This window comes from Canis lupus, chromosome 5 (genome assembly GCF_003254725.2).
Source record: "Canis lupus dingo isolate Sandy chromosome 5, ASM325472v2, whole genome shotgun sequence".
Taxonomy (NCBI): Eukaryota; Metazoa; Chordata; class Mammalia; order Carnivora; family Canidae; genus Canis; species Canis lupus.
The window spans coordinates 27,160,606-27,179,477 of NC_064247.1; the positions used below are offsets into that span (position 1 = coordinate 27,160,606).

The 18,872-nt window shown below is 40.9% G+C and overlaps 1 protein-coding gene and 1 long non-coding RNA gene across 3 annotated transcripts; one reads left to right on the forward strand and one right to left on the reverse strand.

Moving 5' to 3' along the window:
- Window positions 1–697: 697 nt before the first annotated feature.
- On the forward strand, window positions 698–17,507 carry CASP4 (caspase 4). Of its 2 annotated transcripts, XM_035716227.2 has the most exons (11): window positions 698–884; window positions 1,474–1,740; window positions 3,410–3,472; window positions 5,147–5,401; window positions 8,897–9,012; window positions 9,860–10,033; window positions 11,161–11,395; window positions 12,195–12,338; window positions 13,537–13,646; window positions 15,537–15,664; window positions 17,360–17,507. In XM_035716227.2, the coding sequence occupies exons 1-10, from the start codon at window positions 878–880 to the stop codon at window positions 15,633–15,635; spliced, it is 1,470 nt and encodes a 489-aa protein (XP_035572120.2). In that variant the 5' UTR covers window positions 698–877; the 3' UTR covers window positions 15,636–15,664; window positions 17,360–17,507. The 2 variants fall into 2 exon arrangements, with proteins under 2 accessions (XP_035572120.2, XP_035572121.2); XM_035716228.2 differs by lacking the exon at window positions 5,147–5,401 and having other exon boundaries at window positions 701–884.
- Window positions 11,658–13,627, reverse strand: LOC112671424 (uncharacterized). The gene is made up of 3 exons (XR_003143621.3): window positions 13,519–13,627; window positions 12,749–12,801; window positions 11,658–12,397 (listed from the first exon to the last, which is right to left on the reverse strand). It is a non-coding gene; the product is annotated as an uncharacterized LOC112671424 (long non-coding RNA).
- Window positions 17,508–18,872: the final 1,365 nt, after the last annotated feature.

The window sequence follows — 18,872 nt, forward strand, 5'->3', positions numbered from 1 at the left end:
TCAGATATTCTGAATCTGAGCCTGCCTTTTAGTCTTTATGGGGTCCCTAAAAACAGAGCCACCTGACATGGGAGAGCAATAGAAAAGAAAACTTTTGATGCAGGTGCAAAATGTTCCCATTCCTAAAAGCAACACAGCTTCACAAGAGCTCAGAGCTGTGGCATGGGATACAGGACGCAGGCCTTCAGCTTCTGAAATGCTGTAGACCTACATCTGTTTCCCCCCAGAATCTGGGTGCCAGAAACCTGTTGCCCAAGGGGAAAGCAGTAGGGGGTGAGGTCTTTGGAAGCTGATTAGATCCAAGGGCAGAACCGAATGAGAGTCTCACCCTTAGAAAAGAGGCTCCAGGCAGACTCTTTGCCTTCTCCACGATGTGAGGACACAATGGACACAATGATCTGTCAGCAGCCTGCAATCCAGGGAGGGGCCCACACCACAGCCCCACCAGAGCTGTGATGAGTAGGCCCCTCTCCTTCACAAGCATCGGTCTGGGGTATTTTGTTTTAATGGCCAGAACAAAGATGCCAAAGCAGGAGTGACTTTTCCAGATGACACTTCCTAATTGCTCATGAACGGGAGAGTCAACATGGTGTAAGTTGGACCCTATGTGGACATTCCCACTTCTCACATATTCTCCAATCTTTCCTCACTTCCTACTCTGATGTCACTCAAGTGCCAATAAAGGCAACTTTGGAAAATACATTCCCAGCGCAGACTAGGCTTCAGAGAACTGAGTATTTCTTGGTTGGTGTTGGGGAACAGGATGTGTAGGCACCAACTGTGGGTATTTCTCAATCAGTGTACACGCCCTGCTGAAAAGGAAGGTGGAATATGCTTTCGGTTTCATAGCACACATCAAGGCTGACAGAGACAAATCATGGCCGGTGAGTTCTTGCTGACTATAAGGGAATGTCTTGGGGAAAAGCTGGTTCTGGTTGGCCTTGAGTTATGTGACTGTTCAGGGGAGCAGACATGAGGGCTAGGGCTGAGGAACAGGCAGGGGGGCAGGGGAAAGGAGAGGGCTTGGGAGATTTCCACAGCCTGCAGAAAGATGAGGCTGGACCAGGAGGGAATGGGCTTTGCTTGTCAATGTTTTGCAATCCTAATTCAATTTGAAAGGCCCTGGTCTGACAGGGGATGCCTAACTGGCACAGGACAGGTACCAACAGTTCATGTCCCCAAAGGAAATTGGACATAACTGCACAACTCTCTGATGCAGAATTGAACACCCGTGGGGCTGTAGGGCTGGTCGGCGTGACCCCTGGTTTCCACATGCAAATGGCAGGAGTGCACATGGTCCTCAGGCTGCGGGGCCAGAGCTGCAGGAACAGAGTGACAGTAGGGTCTCAGGACTCCTGTGCCACCTGCAGAGGGTTGGCCTCCTGACTGCATGTAGAGCAGGTGACTCCTTGTTGCTGACCTGAGAGGGAAAGAGGCTGTTTTCATGACTTGAGGAATCCTTATCTTCACCAGACAAGGTCCTGAAGGACAAGAGAAGGCTGTTTGTCCGGTCAGTAGACATGGGGACCATCAATGGTTTGCTGGATGAACTCTTTGAGAAAAGAGTGCTGAACCACGAGGAGATGGAGCGAGTGCGGTGTGCACACTCTACAGTTATGGATCAGGCCCGAGTTCTGATTGACTCCGTCCTTCGGAAAGGGCCAAATGCATGCCAGATTTTTATTTCTAATATTTGCAATGAGGACATTCACCTGGCACAGACGCTGGGGCTCTCCTCAGGTAAGGATCAGGGGGTCTAACTGCAGTCCAGGGAGAACCATGTCCTTGTGCCCAATGCTGGATTTCCTCCTTGGTTGGTTTAGTTTGCAGACACCTACCTTGTTCCTGGCTCCAGGGCCCCATTTCTGTACCCCAGCTCTACTGAATGGTTCCTGTTTCTTTCTTCTACTTTCTGGTCCTTTGGCCTCAGGAGCCTCCTTTGATTAAAGTTCATTCTCCATCCTGAATATGTGGTGGCTCCTTTGTAGAAGTTCATGAGGACAGTCTGAAAATCTTCATACTATGCTCTCCACTCATCCTAGCAAAGCCCTCACTCAGTGTCTCTCTTTTTTCATTTATCATATCCCCCCCCAAATTAAAGACAATCAATAGCCAAAGACCACATCTTTGCCCCATTCCTCTCCAAGCACAATCCTGGAGCTCTGGAGGCACTTGTACAACCCACTGAGAAACCCTCAAGCTGTCACATGATGCTCTTTGTCAGGGCTGTCATGGCTTTGTCTCTCCCTCTTCCATCTGCCAATTTTTATATGTCCATAGATTATGACAATGAGATGTAGTATCTGGATGCACTTGAAGGGGAGAGACCTTCCTAAAAGAAAGTTCTTGGTCAGAAGAAGACCTATTGCAGATGCCATAGATAGGTCTCCTCCAGAAAATGTTCTTGAATTCACTGCTGGTTAATTTATTGCAGCAGTCTTGATGGAAATGATGGGCCAAACAGTGGTATGCTGCCTTTGGCTTGAAGCTTTGACTCCCCTCCATGTAGAAAAGGGAAATGGACCATATTTTGTCTATGGATATCCTGTCTTCAATAAGTACTGTGAAATGAAGATTCAGGAGTATTTCTCATTTGTTAGCTTATGCCAATTCCAGAGGCTTCCAGAATAAGCTTCTTGGGTTTTGTCATACTGAGATCCTCATAAAACAAGAAACAAATTGATTCCATTTTTGTCTTTAAAACTGACAATCATAAAAGTGAGCCAGGAGGATCTATTAAAAGGTTTGAGTAACTCTATGCAACTAAACACTGTAACTGTGGCTTCCCATTGTTTTTCTCTTCTGTGTGAGGCTTCTTCCACCTAGTAGGGCAAGAGTGATGGTCAGGGGTCTTGGCACATGTGTAATGAGACCAGGCCGTTTGTAGGATGGAGGCGTAACATACTGATTAGGAGCCCATGGATGATTGTGGGGACAGTTTGCATTTGTATCTTGGCTTGACCACCTTCCTGTCCCATGACACTTGGGAAACTGACTTATCACTGCTGAGAGTGGACCAGGTGGGCCACCTCACCCTCATTCTCTGCTGTCATAAGTCTTAGCAGAGCTTAAGTGCACATGTGGCACACACCTGATGGCAGTAGTGTTCATCCCAGGAGCCACCTTGAAACATGAGAATTAAGAGGCTTTTTGGTTCCATGTCTGATGCTGTCTCAATTCCCCTTCATCATAGAAAGCAGAAATAAGGAGACTTCCAGATACTCCTTTGCTTTGCCTCCAGTGTGAAAGTTCAATTACTCAGGCATAGTCACTTTGGCTTCCCTGTGATGGCTGTAATGCTAAGCCTTGAACAGGCCTGCAGGTGTGTTCAGGAGGGTTGTCCAATACAGCAGGTGAGAGTCTTCAGAGATGATAAGTGACTATTTTAATGTCCTGAATCTTTCCTCAGGTTCACCATCTGGAAATGATCATACCAAACTAGACTCTCAAGTAGAAGTTCCTTCTTTACCAGGTAATGGTATTTTCCAAATAAGAACATTTTTTTGAACTTCATCTTTTTTGACATTAATTCTAGGTTCACGGGATGACCCCAGGGTGAGAGGGCAATGGGTTATTCTCATGGATTGATCCTATGTCTTTTTCTGTTAATCTATGTGTTATAGCAGAGGCCATCCCTGCAGCTTTACTACCATGTTCATACTCACAAATCTAAATGTGCCCCAAACCTGACTACCCACTTTAACACCACACTTCACTATTCTAGTGCCTTCTAAACATATGCACTCATGTCTCCTTTAGAGAGTTTTATCTCTATGTACCAGAGAGCTGAGCTTGTCAACCTTCCCCTACCTTGCTTCTTCTCCATTTTTCCCCGTCCTCGTTAATGTCCACTATTACCCAGTTATTCAAACCAGAAATCTGGATTATCTTGGGGTTTCTTTTCCTTACTTCCAACATTCAAGCAGTGGCCAAGTTTACTGATTGATTCCTCTTTCAGATCCAGATCCTTCTTTCCACTTCTATTTTTTGCTACTATATTTCAGAATCCCTACTCTTACAGTGGCCTATGATTCTTCCAGCCATAACTCTTACTATACTTTTCTTGTCATTAAAAAAATAAATAAATCTATCCTTTTCCCCCACTGGACTTTAATCTTTATGGGGAAATGAGACATGTCTGAATTATTCATAGGTAAGTTCCCATCACAGTGGTTGTTGACTCAGTATGCATGCAATAAATGTTTGTTAAAATACTATTTAACTGAATAATTTCATCAAAATTGCTAATATCTAGGCCATGTGAAAAATATTTGACACATACCAACTGTGTTATAGATCTTGCTCTATGGACTGTTCAGAGATTAATGGACAAACAAGGTTCCTGCCTTTATTCATCTTATAAAGATACACAAATATGAAAGATTAGGTATTTAAGAATTTCCACCATCAAATTAAAGCTAGCCAAAAATTTGGGGGTAGAAATGACACTTATATAACCATATCTGCTAAGATGATATGGAATGCTATCCCAGATAGTAGTAAATTAACCAAGTGTCAAGTTAATCTACCTTACTGAAAGAACTCTAGATGTACTAATTCATGTATTCATTAGTTTATGCATTCAACAAATATGTAAGTGTTTGTAAGTATTTTAAGCACAAAGATATGGGAATGAGATGTGGGTACAAAGATATGAATTCAAAGACATCATGCTTTTACCAAGAAAATTAAATACAGGCAAAAGAAAAGATCCTCACAGTCTAGTGGGAAAAATGTACAGTTCTAGGCAACAGCATGGACTTTCTTTGGAACATATATTAAAAATAGGACCATCATCATCACTATGAGAAAGAGAAATAGGGAAGCAGTAGGTGGCCAGGAAGTTAGCATTAGGCCTAGCGTCACAGAAGAAAGATGAGAAGCTCCTCCCAAAAATCGTAAGTGGGGATGAATCATTAAACACAGCCAAAAAAACAAAAACAAACAAACAAACAAACAAACACACAGCCCAGTATGAACAGGATGGGCCAAGAGAACTCCATGAGTACGAGAGAGGACATATTTTACAGGGCAGATGATGAAAGAGAAGGTGTTTTTAGGGGTATTTCCCATAATGGGGAAATTGCTAGAGACGGCAAAACTTACGTAGTACCCATAGTTGAAGGAGTCTTTGTATTTCTGACAGAAGACAAACACGACAAAAATCCATTTAAGATTTTGGAAACTGTGGGCAAAGAACTCATTACTGGTGTTTTGCATGGCTTGTTGGAAAAAGATATCCTGAAATTGGAGGATGCAGAAAAGAAAACATTTTATGATGCCAAACCTGAAGACAAGCCCTGGGTCATTCTGAACTCTGTGCGACAGAAACGCCAGGAGGCAGGTCAAGCCCTTGTCCATACTTTCATTAATACGGACAAATATTCCACCAGTGTAGAAGGTAAACTGAAAGGACTTACAATGGGTGTCTCAAATTTTCCAGAAATTACTTAACTCCAAGGTCCCTCTAGGATCCTCCATAATCCCACCATCCTTCCAGTACTAAAGTGTAATTTTCACTAACTCTGTCATCATCGTTTGAGAGTCCACCTTGTCTTTTATAGAAGGAGATCCAATTTCCAATTAGCTAAGAAGCTGAGTCCTCGTGCTTAGATTGCTCACAGAAAGAGCTGACTGTGTGAACTGTGCAGTAAGGCATACGCACATGTGAGTCCAGGTTCTATCACTGTGGATGCTCTATGATTTCATTCTAGCTTCCTAACCTCCCTGAGCATCAGTTTCAGCATCTGTGATATGGTCACAATTTTGGTAACTTCTTCACAGGGTAGGTACATCGTGGCAGGCACAGGCTAACAACCTCTAAGACAGTAGGAGCTCTTACCCAGAATTCTCCTCTGGGCTCCAGATACACTTAGCACCAGAGGCACATTCAACATTTTTGCCCCAATACTCCACTGACATCACAAAACTACATCTACAGAGTTAAACGCTTAATTCCTCCCATCAGATTTGTTCCGCTTCTAATCTCTTTCTATCATATTAGGCAGGACTACATGCCACCAAGCTTCTTCATCCAGAGCACAAGTGTTCTCTTCATGAGTGAATAGTAGCTCTCAGCACAGTGCCCGCCACCACAGGCATGTAATAAATATAGGATAAATACGACAGTGGAAGGACAGGCATGCAGTAAATATTAGTTATCATAATTATTATGATAAACCTTTCTAGGGCTTATGTATTTCTGTAAGTTACGAAATATGGTCAGGGGCACACCTGTAAAGTGTCCAATCTATTGAAACATTTTAAAACTTCTGACCTAGATTAAATTCTAAGTATTACTAAGGCATAAATATATACACTCTTGCCCAAGTTCATCAGTGACAGACTTAATTCATCGTAGAAGTTAACCTCAAAACCCAGCCCTGAGATCTCAGGGTTTATTAATAAGAACAATGGCAATAATAAACAAAAGGCAACTGTAGGGACCTCACTATAGCATATATGCTTTTTCAAAAAGTTCTGCATGGAGAAGGGACACTCTGCCCAGCCGGGCATACATACTAATCTGATGGGTGTTCAGTACCGTGGCCTAAGCTGTGTTCTCCTTAATATTTAAGTTTGTCCTTACGCAGTTTTATTACTTTCTCTTAAATCTGAGGTAGAATGGAAACAATTTGGATTAAAAAATTTTCAGAGATAATTCAGCAAATGGGAATCAAAACTGAAGTCATGGGAGCTTCAAAATAATTTCAGCAACCCCAGGAATCACGATGAGCATCAAACTGAGATAACAGCGGGCCATTGACAGAGTCTCGCAGTCAGAAGGCAGGTGGAGGTCCTCTCATCATGTGTCCAGTGGCTCCCTGGGCTCTCTCTGCACACAAGATCTCTGGGGGAATCCCAGGGCACCCGCAGGCAGGGAAGCTGGGTGAGCTGGGCTACTGGTGAACGTAAAGACCTGGCCTTCTGAACATGGATATGATTCTGATTTATTTCATTTAACAAACTCCTATATGTGCATGCTATGTGACAGTCACTTAGTCTGAGGAGTAACTACTCAGATTCCTACCTGCCAAGGAAGACGGCTTGGTCTTACCATGTACAAGTCTCTTCCTTTTCGTGTCAGTTTAAGGGGCTTCCTGCGTATTTCATTAAGTAACAGATAAGACAAACGTTAACATTTCTATCTAAACTCCTAATTCTCTCATTTATTTCTGTGTGCTGCCAGATGAACAGAACCCTCTTTGGGCAGCAAGCTGCCCTGTAATATTTATTATGTTGTAATGAAAGGATTCATTTTCATGCTTACTATTAAATGTGAGATAGAAATCCTATCTAACCCCCAATTTTATCTGCAAACATGGTATCTGTACACAGATAGAAAATGGTCATTAGGAGCTGATGTTTATTAAGTTGGAGGGTTCACCAAACCTGGACACAACCTGGAAACAGAGACTTTTGAAGCGAAAACATATCTTCTGATCAGAGACTAGCCCAGGACCCTGGATGTCCTCACATTGGTAAAATGTTCTGGAATAAAAAGAAAGAGCATGGGTCTCTTTTTAAGAAATGTCTGGAAAACTTGGTTTCCTTCATCTCCAGAAGTCAGGTTTTTAGCATTCAGTTTAGAAAGACATTTTAAAAAAATGTTATTTAAAAATGAATGGTAACAAATGAGTAAAATAGGGAAAAAATATAAAATACAAAAACTGAAAAGTTTATACAGGATAACATTGCTTTTCTCACTTAGATAAAAGAAAACCAGAGCAGTCTTGGTTGGTTTGTGTCACTGAACACAAAGGTTAATTCCTTTCATGAACAAAATCCTTGTTATATTAGCTCTTGGCAAACTGCTAAATTCTGTTTATGAATTCCTCTTCCTCATTTCTCCAAGGGCAGGCTCAGAGCTTTCCAAGCTTCTTACGCAATCTCAGTTAAGTGAGAGCATGAAGGGTCGGAGAGTTCTCCATTTCTCTAGGGATTAGGTCAGGGTGAGTTAGACAAACTTCTCCAAGTTGGGAGAGGTATTTCTTCATATTTGAAAACGTGGGTTGAAAACTTAGTACCAATTGTTTCACACTTTGGGGAAAGGAGACCCGGGGCATGTGAAAATCCCTGACAGACAACTGTCCCTTTGACCTTGGACGCAGGATATCATTTCTCCTTTAAGTTGCAACTCTGTTAGGAGCCACTGCGGCCTATCTCCTCTGCAAAGGTCAAGTGTACCAGCTGAGAAATACCTGGATGGTACACAATTCAAATTTTTGTGATGTGTCTGGTATGTGCGTGTGTGTCTATATGCACTATATGAAATAGGAGTGGACTCAGGATTGTACAATGTCCTACAGGGTAGCTGTTGGCCACACCGGGCTACTCAGAGCTTGAGTTGTGATTAGAATACATGTTGAGAGGATGCGATTTCAGATATATCATGCAAAAATATATTAGTAATATTAACTAATTTCACCTGCTTCCTTTTAGTTTTTTAACAAGGACATTTTGAATTGCATATGTGGATCAATTATATTTCTAAGGGATAGCAATTCAATAACATTAACCTAGGATGTTCGTGCTCAGAGACAATGGAAAGTCCACATGGATGAGTGAGGACTCAAGAGTAAAACCATTGGAAAAATCTAACTTTTTGCTGAAAATGTAAAAGCTAAATTTGACCCCAAATCATCAAGGTGTTTTCCTAAAAATTATCAGAAATCTACTCTTGCATTTTCGGGTATATCTGCTTTGTCTACTAACGGTCTCCCCCTTCTTTCCTACTCAAAATACATTTCCTCACATTACAGGTTAAATACAATTATAACCCCTACATGTTGAAAAATCTTCTTCCCATGACTTCCCTTTTCTGTCAATATTCTTAAGAGATAATTGGGTCACAAAGGCAGATATCCTAATTTCTATACCACAATATATCCCACAGCCTTCGTGGAAAACATGCCTGGGCCAACCATTCCTGACTCAGAAGAATCTACAGATACTCTCAAGCTTTGTCCTCCTGAAACATTTGTGAAAATGTATAAAGAGAAGGCTGAAGAGGTGCTGTGCTCCATCCATGAAATTGAGAATAAGAGAGAAACAACTGCTTTCACTATCTACATGATTTCCTAAAGCACTAATTGCAGAGTTGGGGAGCAAAGACAGTGGTAACCTTACCCATTGATGCCCTGAGCAAGGAAGAAATCATGTGGCCTCACACAGACTTTGATTCTCTTTCAACCCCATGATAAATACAGATCTCTCATTTTGATTTATTTGTTGTTGAATCTATTTGTGATTTATGGCAATTTTAGTTGTAGTCCTAGAAGAAAAATATTTATAAGAGACTATGACTGAGTAATAATTGTTTGCATTCTAGTTGAAAAGCCTAGATGTAAAGTGTATTTTTAAAATACAATTAAAGCCTGCATAGCATTGTATGTTGATATGTTTTCAAAAAAAAAAAAAAAAAAACAGTGCCAAAATAATAATGTCACCAAAGAAAAAGGATCATTGATGTATTTATTTTTGGCTGGAGCCAGTGGCAAGTGTCTTCTGGCTTTTACGAAATTGGATTTGAATCTTGAATGCTAAGAAAGATTTGACCAGGTAGAGAAGAGAGAGGAGGAGACAGTAGGAAACATTCTAGTCTCCTTAAGATTCTTAAGTAACCATTCCAGTGACATACTGGGTCCTGTTCTAGGCTCTTAAGAGATAACTTACTTCCAATTTGTACTTCTTGCTACTGCCAACTCAATCCATCATCAAGAGTTAGGGGGGGCAATGTCTTCTGGTACAGGACAGGGCAGCTAAACGAGTCCTTAGCACAGTAACAATGACTGGTAGATGAGGGTTTAAAAGGAGATTTAGGTAAATCCAACTCACTGTCTATATCCATTTCCTGTAGATCTACCCAATAAAGGAGAGAAAGGATCGTACTCGTCTGGCTCTCATCATATGCAATATAGAGTTTGATCATCTTTCTACCAGGGATGGAGCTGAACTTGACATTGCAGGAATGGAGAGTCTGCTGGAGGGCCTGGGCTACAGTGTAGTTGTGAAACGGAAACTCACTGCTAAGGTAGGAGACCCTCATGTGCCCCAAACATGTATATATGCAACACGCATCCTACTACTAACATGTTAGCTTTAGCATATTAGGCAAATACTTTGATATTTGGCCGTGTGTGTGTGTGTGTGTGTGTGTGTGTGTGTGTATGTGTGTTTAAGAAATGAAAGTAAGAGACAGGGAAAATCTGTGTCTCTTTTGAGCCTTAATATCCTCAGTTCCATAACTAGACAAAGTGATTGGCATGTGTATTTAGATAATCCTTAGTTCCAAAGTGGGATGATAAGAACTCAGCCCCAACATTCTCCAGAAAACTCTAGAGTAATGTTTATTTAGTAGGAGTGTACTCATCACGTAAGGACTGAGTCCCCGCTTTGTCCCAGGCCTCTTCCTAGTGTTGGGCATAGGTCTGTACACACAATGGGAAGCACCCAGTTGCAGTGCCATAGGCTTGTTTGGTGCAGGATAATTGTACCATACGCCAAGCAGAAAATTTCACAGACTCGGTGTGTCTCTGTAAGAGTAGAAAGAACATTTAAAGTAAGTGAAAAGAGAAAGGAAAAATGAAATATGAGAGTGAACTAGTGAGTGGGGAGCAATGATGTTAGATGGGATGGTCAAAAGAGACTTGTTTTGGGAGTTAACACAGGAGCAGGCACATGACTATAGGGAGCAAGACAGCTCTGGAAAGTTGTGGATGAACTACATTCCAGGCAGGAGGACCAGAAGGGGGAAATCTGAATGGAATGGGAAACCTGAGCAGGGTGACCAGAGCCCAGGGGAGGATGAGACAGGGTGAGAGAGAAATATTCGTACATCAGAAGTTTAACTTTATTCTAAGCACACTGGGAAGAATTTTACAAGGCTAGTGGCAGGAAGTATTTATGACCCAAGGCTTTTGTCAAGTAATGAAAGGAAAGACAGAAATGAAGAGGAAAAATGGACAGTTTATATACTGTCACCTAGAGCAGAAAGTTCAACCCACTGCTCCATTATAGAAAGAAAAATCAAAAGACATTAGGGAGCAAACACTGCATGAAGGCATAGCAAGTGCAATCTTAAACTGCTGGTGATAAGCAGGAGGTGAGACCAACTGAAATGCTTGTCATATCAAACTAAGACCTGGTGGTCTTTTGCAGGGTATGGAATCAGTGCTACGGGAATTTGCCGCCCGCCCAGAGCATAAGTCCTCAGACAGCACATTCTTGGTGTTAATGTCTCACGGCATCCTGAATGGAATCTGTGGGACCGCACACAGCGTGGAAAATCCAGATGTACTAGCTTATGACACCATCTTCCAGATTTTCAACAACCGTCACTGCCTCAACCTCAAGGACAAACCGAAGGTCATCATCATCCAGGCCTGCAGAGGTGGTGAGTTCTGAGATAGAAACCCCAAAGGCCATGAAGGTGTCTGCAGAGAACTGCGCTGAGTGCTTTGTTTCTAGAGATGATCTTAGAGTCCATTCAGTGCAAATAAACTGGACTGAATTCAGGAAACACTAGTGCCTAGCGGGCTGGTATCACAAGCATTTGTCCTGTCAGCTAACACATTTCTGTTCAACTTAATCCAGGGTAAGTGGTGAAGAAGACTACCAGAATCCCTAAATCAAAGTGAAACACAAATATTCAGATCTTAGAGCAAAATGACTTTAATGATGGTTTTCCTTATTCATGCTTTACAGTCATTTTGACAATCTCTGGCTTGAGAATAATTTTCTTTGAAAGTGAGCATATTATGTAAGAGCACCATGCTTTTCTCTCAGGCATGTTGAATGGGAAATGAGTAGGAAAGTGAGGGAACTTGGGATGGCAGTCAAAAACAATTCTTTTATCCTGACTTTCAATTGTCCTTGAGCTTTGTTGGAGCAATGTTTGGGGGAGAAGGAAACAAAAACAATTTAGCTAAAAAATTTAAGTGTGCTCCCTGAGATGAAGCTAATAAGCCTTTAACTTCTATGCTCTTCCTAGCAAATGGCTTCTTCTTGTTTTATGATGTTATCATTGTTAATCAACACATGGCTGTAGGGACCCCAGAGAAAGGCAGAGTGCTGTGTGTGTGTGTGTGTGTGTGTGTGAAACTGGTGAGAATAAATTCTTAAAAACAAAGAAGGGGGCAATTCTACTAGTCATACTGAGAGATACAGTGTATAGAAAATTGATATCTCCATAGAAAATCCTGGGGAACTGTGGGTCAGCGACTCTCCAAAAGCCTCGACAGACAGCTGGACACATCAACCTCTGATGCTCAAGAGCGATGCCATTCACAAGGTCCACGTGGAGAAGGACTTCATTGCTTTCTGCTCCTCAACCCCACGTATGTGTCTCTCCATTGCATACAGGGATTTGTGGGCCTGGGGACACCGCTGAATGATTCTAGAAAATCAAGATAGCCTCTGTGCAGCCAGGATCCTAAGTGAATTTTAAGTGTTGTCAATCTATTTTAAATCTTATCTAGTCTGTTCTGTGGAGACAAATATTCTTTTTTTCCCTTAATTTCTAAAACTGTGCTTTTATTATAAGTGTTGTGCTTTACAGTAAAAGGTACACCAAACATGAAAACAATCTAATGCAAGGAACCCCCTTTACAATATACCATTTTAAAACAGGTGATTGATTCTTTTCTATTAAATCATTCAACATTTTGAGAAGAGTTCTTACGGATCCTGGGACTGGCTGCCCTCTCTCAAATGATCAAGTGCAAGCTTTTTGCTCCATACTACCCACCTGATGTTGTCTGGAGTGTTGCCATTGGATGCCTCAGCAGGAAGTAGACGCCCCTTTAACAGAAGTAGAAAAGGATCCTAAGGGGCTTATTAAAACTACTAACAGTATAGCAGTGTTTAGTTCTTGATTTCCATATAATCATCTGAAGAAGTCTTACATTTAGGTATTTATAATTTGCGAATTTTTATCTTTAGTCTTTTTAAACCACTCTATGCAATTAGGATTGACTTACAAAATGCTATGCATATTTACCGTGTATGAATTGATGAGTTTGGAGATGAGTATATATCTGTGGAACTATCACCACAATCCATGCCATAAACATATCCATCTCCCCCAAAAGTTTTCTTTGGGCCTGTTCATCTATTTTGTTTATTATATCATGAAAGACAGCACCGCACACAATTTGTAAATGGCCACCTGTGTAAACATGGGGACATTCTTGAATCCTTCTGAACTTCTAGTTTTTCCTCTGTAAAACGGGATAATTCCAGTTATCTCTCAGCCTCTTTGAAAGCCAAGAAGATGAACATAGGGCACAGAGTAAAAAGTCAGTCAGTGCTAAGTAGACAGTGCAATTGCTATGCCATCTTCTGAAGCTTTGATGAGCTGCCCCGTTACTTGGACCTCTGTTACTTTCTTTGTTTCCTCTCTGTGGAAAATGAGTTAATGTAAGGTTATAAGTGCGTTTCCTAAACACATTCAGATAATTACTAAGCTATGCTTTAGAAAAAAATGTAAATAAAATAAGGCCACAGCCCCAAGCTTACCACTTCCTGTCTTCACAGATAATGTGTCCTGGAGACATATCACGAAGGGATCTCTTTTCATTGCACAACTCATCACATGCTTCCAAAAATATTCCTGGTGCTGTCACCTAGAAGGAGTATTCCGGAAGGTAAGCTTGTCTTTCCTTTTCTAATCATTTGTTTGTTCAGGAAGGCTTTGCCAGGTGACAATGGCAGACTGTGTAAGGCAAACACAAGTAGAGTGGGACCTGGTTTCTGTCATCTAGGTATTTAAAACCTGATGTAGAAAAAAAATGTCAATGCACTGTAGCAGGAGATAAAAATATTATCAAAAAATATATAAAATATAAGCTGTGTGTCATGGGGTGTAAGTTCTTAAATTTCAAAGAGTGGGAGGTTTTTGCATTAGTTTTCGTTGTTTGCTTTATTAAGTAAATATAGACGAGGTGGTAAGTTGTGGGCTCTATCCCGGTGACAAAGGGGTGAATGAGATACATAAGACTACATAGCACATACATGTTTATGAGACAGATGGTCACTGAACAAGTAGGCCAACAAACAATGTGTGATTACAGATTATGATAGGGTCTGTAAAGAAAGAGACTGACCACATGTGGAAGTGAAGACAGGAGAAGACATTCTGTGTCCAGCTCTGAACACTCCTTAGTCCCTCCTCCTTCCTAGTTTTCTTTCCTCTGCGGATCTCTCCTCCATGCACTAAGTATATGTATTTATATGTTCATTTTTCATCTGTATTTACTCACTCAAATATGAATTTACGAAGGCAGGAATTTGCTAAATATCTCAACGTTCAAGCGCATAGGAATTATTATTCATTGAATAAATACATAGATATGCCCCCTTTTTCATGGAGCAAGGGATTGGTATTAAGAATGTGAAAAAAAAAAAAAGAATGTGGAAAAATATGGTTGTGTTTTTATTCAAAAACACAGAGAGAGGCAGCCCGGGTGGCTCAGAGGTTTAGCACCGCCTTCAGCCCAGGGCCTGATCCTGGAGCCCCAGGATCGAGTCCCACATTGGGCTCCCTGCATGGAGCCTGCTTCTCCTTCTGCCTGTGTCTCTGCCTCTGTGTGTGTGTGTCTCTCATGAATAAATAAATAAAATCTTAAAAAAAAAAAACACACAGAGAACAGTTGCACTTTTCTGGAAAAAGAAGGCTATACCACTAGTAAATTAGAGAAGACAGCAGAGTGACATGTGTTGGGGTCTCTGTGAATAGGAACTCAGGAAGATAAGTCCTGTTGAATGAATAGGATTTTGACATTGCACTTGGAAAGGATTTCCAGGAAAGGCTAGAAATAATTGATCTAGGTTAAGTAGGATCTCATTGATCAGTCTGTGGCAAAAGACTTCAGGTAAGCTGGTGGTGGGGACGTGAAAGTTGGTCAGTGTTATGTATTTAAGAACAAAATCCCAGAATTTGAGTCTCTTTGAATTGGAGACTTAGCACTGGTGGACATAGAAAGTTGAGAATTCTCAAGATCCAGTTCTCATGAACAGACCTGTTCATGGAACAGGGGAACATGGAACAAGGGAAAATTGATCATCAAATCTATAGATCAGAAACAAAACAGGAAATGGAGTTTGAAAGGGTTTGGATTAGACATAAAGGGTTTGAGATAAAGAGCATATTCTGACATGGGCATCACTTTTTTTAAAGATTTTTTTTTATTTATTCATGAGAGACACACACAGAGAGAGAGAGAGAGAGGCAGAGACACAGGCAGAGAGAGAAGCAGGCTCCATGCAGGGAGCCCAACGTGGGACTCGATCCCAGATTTCCAGGATTACACCCTAGGCCAAAGTCAGCACTAAACCGCTGAGCCACCAGGGCTGCCCATGGGGCATCACTTTTAAGAAATAGGACAGCAGTGGCAGAGAGTTTGAGTGTCCATTGGGCTGGCTCCATCAACCTTAGAAGCACTCTGCATTCCCAGAATTTTCTGGCTCATAGTGGAAAATATTTTCTGAGAATTCATAAGAGGCATGTCTCATCTAGCCCATCTTTTTGTTTTTAGGTACAACAATCATTTGAAAAACCAGATGTGAAAGCCCAGATGCCGACCATTGAACGAGTATCCATGACAAGATATTTCTATCTCTTCCCTGGCAATTGAAAAGAATAAGTATCAAGAGCTGTTAGCAGGTGAAGTAAACGGGAAAGTAACATTGGTGGTGAGGCCCAATGACCAAATGGCAGCTGACAGCTTAGGTGGTCACATTAGTGTTTCTTGTTGATATAGTTTAGCAATTAGCTGCTATTTTCACTCTGCTTATGTGCATCCGGATCCTATATTCGCCTCCACAATCAACCCTTCAGTGAGGTAAATGAAACCAAGAGAGAAGTAATAAAGTGTGAAGGACACAGGGTAACAATTATTAAAACAGAAATGTCCTCATCCCTCCATTATTACTTATATTCACCTCTCGCATTCTCTCCCGGCCTGCTCTCCCACATGCCAAGTTACCACATATTACCTCTGATCCCCAAAACACAGAAAACAGAGGGGTTGATCATGGAGAAGGAAGGACTTTGGTCCTCTAAGTACATGCACTACATCATGTCTGTGAGCTACCATCACCAGACAGCATAAAACCTACCTTGTACAGGGGCAGACTCTGGTTCTGCACTGTTCTCACAGTGTGGATCTCAGAACACTCAGAGTGTGTGTTCACATTTGCACATACTGCTCAGAAACTCCTTTAGTATCCATCTTAACACTTATTATTGTTATTATTATTTTTGGTCAAAATATTTTAGAATGAGTATATCAAGGTTAGATCCCACAACTATTTTACTCACTCAGAGCAGCTTTATATCATTCTAAATCACTCATAAGCAATTATGAATCTCCCTCTTAGAAACATAATTTAAATTCTATTTAATAGTGAGGTTTATCTCAGTATTTTAAATATGTGCCCATGCCATCTCCTACCCTGGGTTTCTAACACATAGATTGCATAATTGCTCAGATATTTCAGTATAACAGCTTTTAAGACCAAATTAGTCCAATAGAACAACACTTGGGGATTGAATCACTTATGGGACAAGCACATCAAGCACATACTATGTTCTAGGTTCTTTTCTAGGTACCGGTACCAGGGAACAAAATAAGTGGAGTCCTTGCTCTGAGAAAGCCCACACACGAGTGAGGGGAGATAGACACTAACCACACAAGGAAATCTATCCTGGGTCAGAAAGGGACAAGAGCTGCAAAAAATAAAGGAGAAAAAGAATAAAAAATAAGAGGCTAAAGAGACACACAAAGTGGATATTGTTGTGCCACAGATAGATTATTCAGGCAAAATTTCCTCCAAGTGATAAAATGGTGAAGTCAAAACAAAGAGTGGACATACTGGTGGGGGGCGGGAGTGAATCTTGTGGTACCTGTGAGGGGAAAGGTGTCCCAGCTCAGGGAATAGTAAATACAATCACCCTGAGGCAGAGACATGTCTCATGTGTTTACAGAAGTGCAAAAAGGGTGTAGCCTGGAGGAGAATGAAATTGGGAAAAATGGCAGACAAAATCAGAAAAGTGGTAGGAAACCTGATCACATGGACCTTAGTGGTCACATGGTAAAGACTTTAAATTTTTTATCCCCAGTGAGACAGAATCTTTTAAGTGCTTTTGCACAGAGAAATGATATAATCTAGTAACTGAAGTTTTGCAAAGATCCCCTGGAGTATTTTTCGGCAAACAGACTATAAAGGTCACAAATATAAACCAAAGGAAATGGCAAAATGCACCTGGAGAAGGATGGCAAAGGAATCATGACAAGGGATGGACTGAAGGCTTCCAGGGATTACTATCTTGACATTCTGCTCTCTTTCTCTCCGTCAGGCAATCATGGGCAGTCCAGCTCTTCTTGACCAACTTCAAAAAATACCTTTGCAAAAAAAAAAAAAAAAGAAAAAAAAAAAAAATACCTTTGCTACCATAGCACACTCATGTAACCTTTCGTATTTCAATAAAAACAAAAGCAAATGAACTGTGTCCTTTACGTCCTTTAACAGAGAATATTATTTCAGCTAAAATGTGACAGAATGGAAATGGCATGGAAGAAGCTAGCCGGACTTTCCAGCTTTGTGACTCATACAGCGTCAGCACTTCTGGCTGAACATAACAGGCCATGACTTGCCCTCAGCAAAGGGTGACAGGAGAATGTCCCTATCTGGAGACAAGAACTGTAAACTGGTTAGATCCTCATTTATATACTTATCAAACCCTGGACCTATAGGATGATCTAGAGAAGTCTTCTAATTGATTATTTAACCAACATTATAGGTTGACCTCATTTTTTTCCTTCAGTAAACTATGATTTCAGCAAATTAATATACCTGTCCAAACACAGTTAGCAGGTGATTGCTCTGGACTTGCTCTGGATTATGAGCTATTAACCACTGTGCTGTGTTACCTCTTCAAAGCAAGAAAGGACTAAAATTGTAGGGATTCTGAATTGTAGGAATTAACAGAATTTTTAACTGCTAGGGTTAACTCACACTACAAAGATTCATGACAGTTTTATTTCTGGACTTTGCCTTCCCATGTAGACATATAAGTCACATCACAAAGATCCAAAAATACATAGCACAGATGCCTTATTCTCTGACTACTGAGTGGTAATATTAGAAAGCCAATAACAGAAAGACTACCTTGCAACTGCATGTAGTTCAAAATGGGGATACAGGGGCAGCCTGGGTGGCTCGGCGGTTTGGCACTGCCTTCAGTCTAGGGCAGGATCCTGGAGAGCCGGCATCGAATCCCACATCGGGCTCCCTGAATGGAGACTGCTTCTCCCTCTGCCTGTGTCTCTGCCTCTCTCTCTCTCTCTCCCTCTCTCTCTCTTTCTCTTTCTCTTTCATAAATAAATAAAATATTTTTTACAAAATGGAGATACACACATACAAGCACATACATATTCTATATACACATGTACATATACACACATACAAAAACAAGAAAGAAAAAAACAAATGAACTAAGCATTCAACTTAAGGAGTCAGAAATATACTAAACCAATACATAAAGAGAAGTAAGTAGATAATACAAATGAATAAGAATGCATGAATGAAATGGTAATGAAACAAAGGACTGAGCAGGTTACTGAAGCAAATGCTGGCCCTTTAAAAGAACTAATGAAATCGCAGGCATTCAGCAAGACAGAATGTGAGAAAACAGAATTAGCACAAAAACAATATCTGAGATTAAAAGGTACAGTGAATATAGTTAAGAATAAATACGGGGGAGAAAAGTTAGAGAATATCATACATAATACAGAGGAAATATACAGAAAATTTTCTAGAAAAGGCAAATTAATAAAATTTAAACACGATAAAATAAAAAGCTGAATGGA

What these genes read in the sequence shown, in the direction of transcription:
- CASP4 (XM_035716227.2), top strand. An exon ending in CATCCAGGCCTGCAGAGGTG is followed by an intron (nt 11,396 to 12,194) that starts GTGAGTTCTGAG and finishes ATATCTCCATAG; the next exon opens with AAAATCCTGGGGAACTGTGG. An exon ending in TTTCTGCTCCTCAACCCCAC is followed by an intron (nt 12,339 to 13,536) that starts GTATGTGTCTCT and finishes CTGTCTTCACAG; the next exon opens with ATAATGTGTCCTGGAGACAT.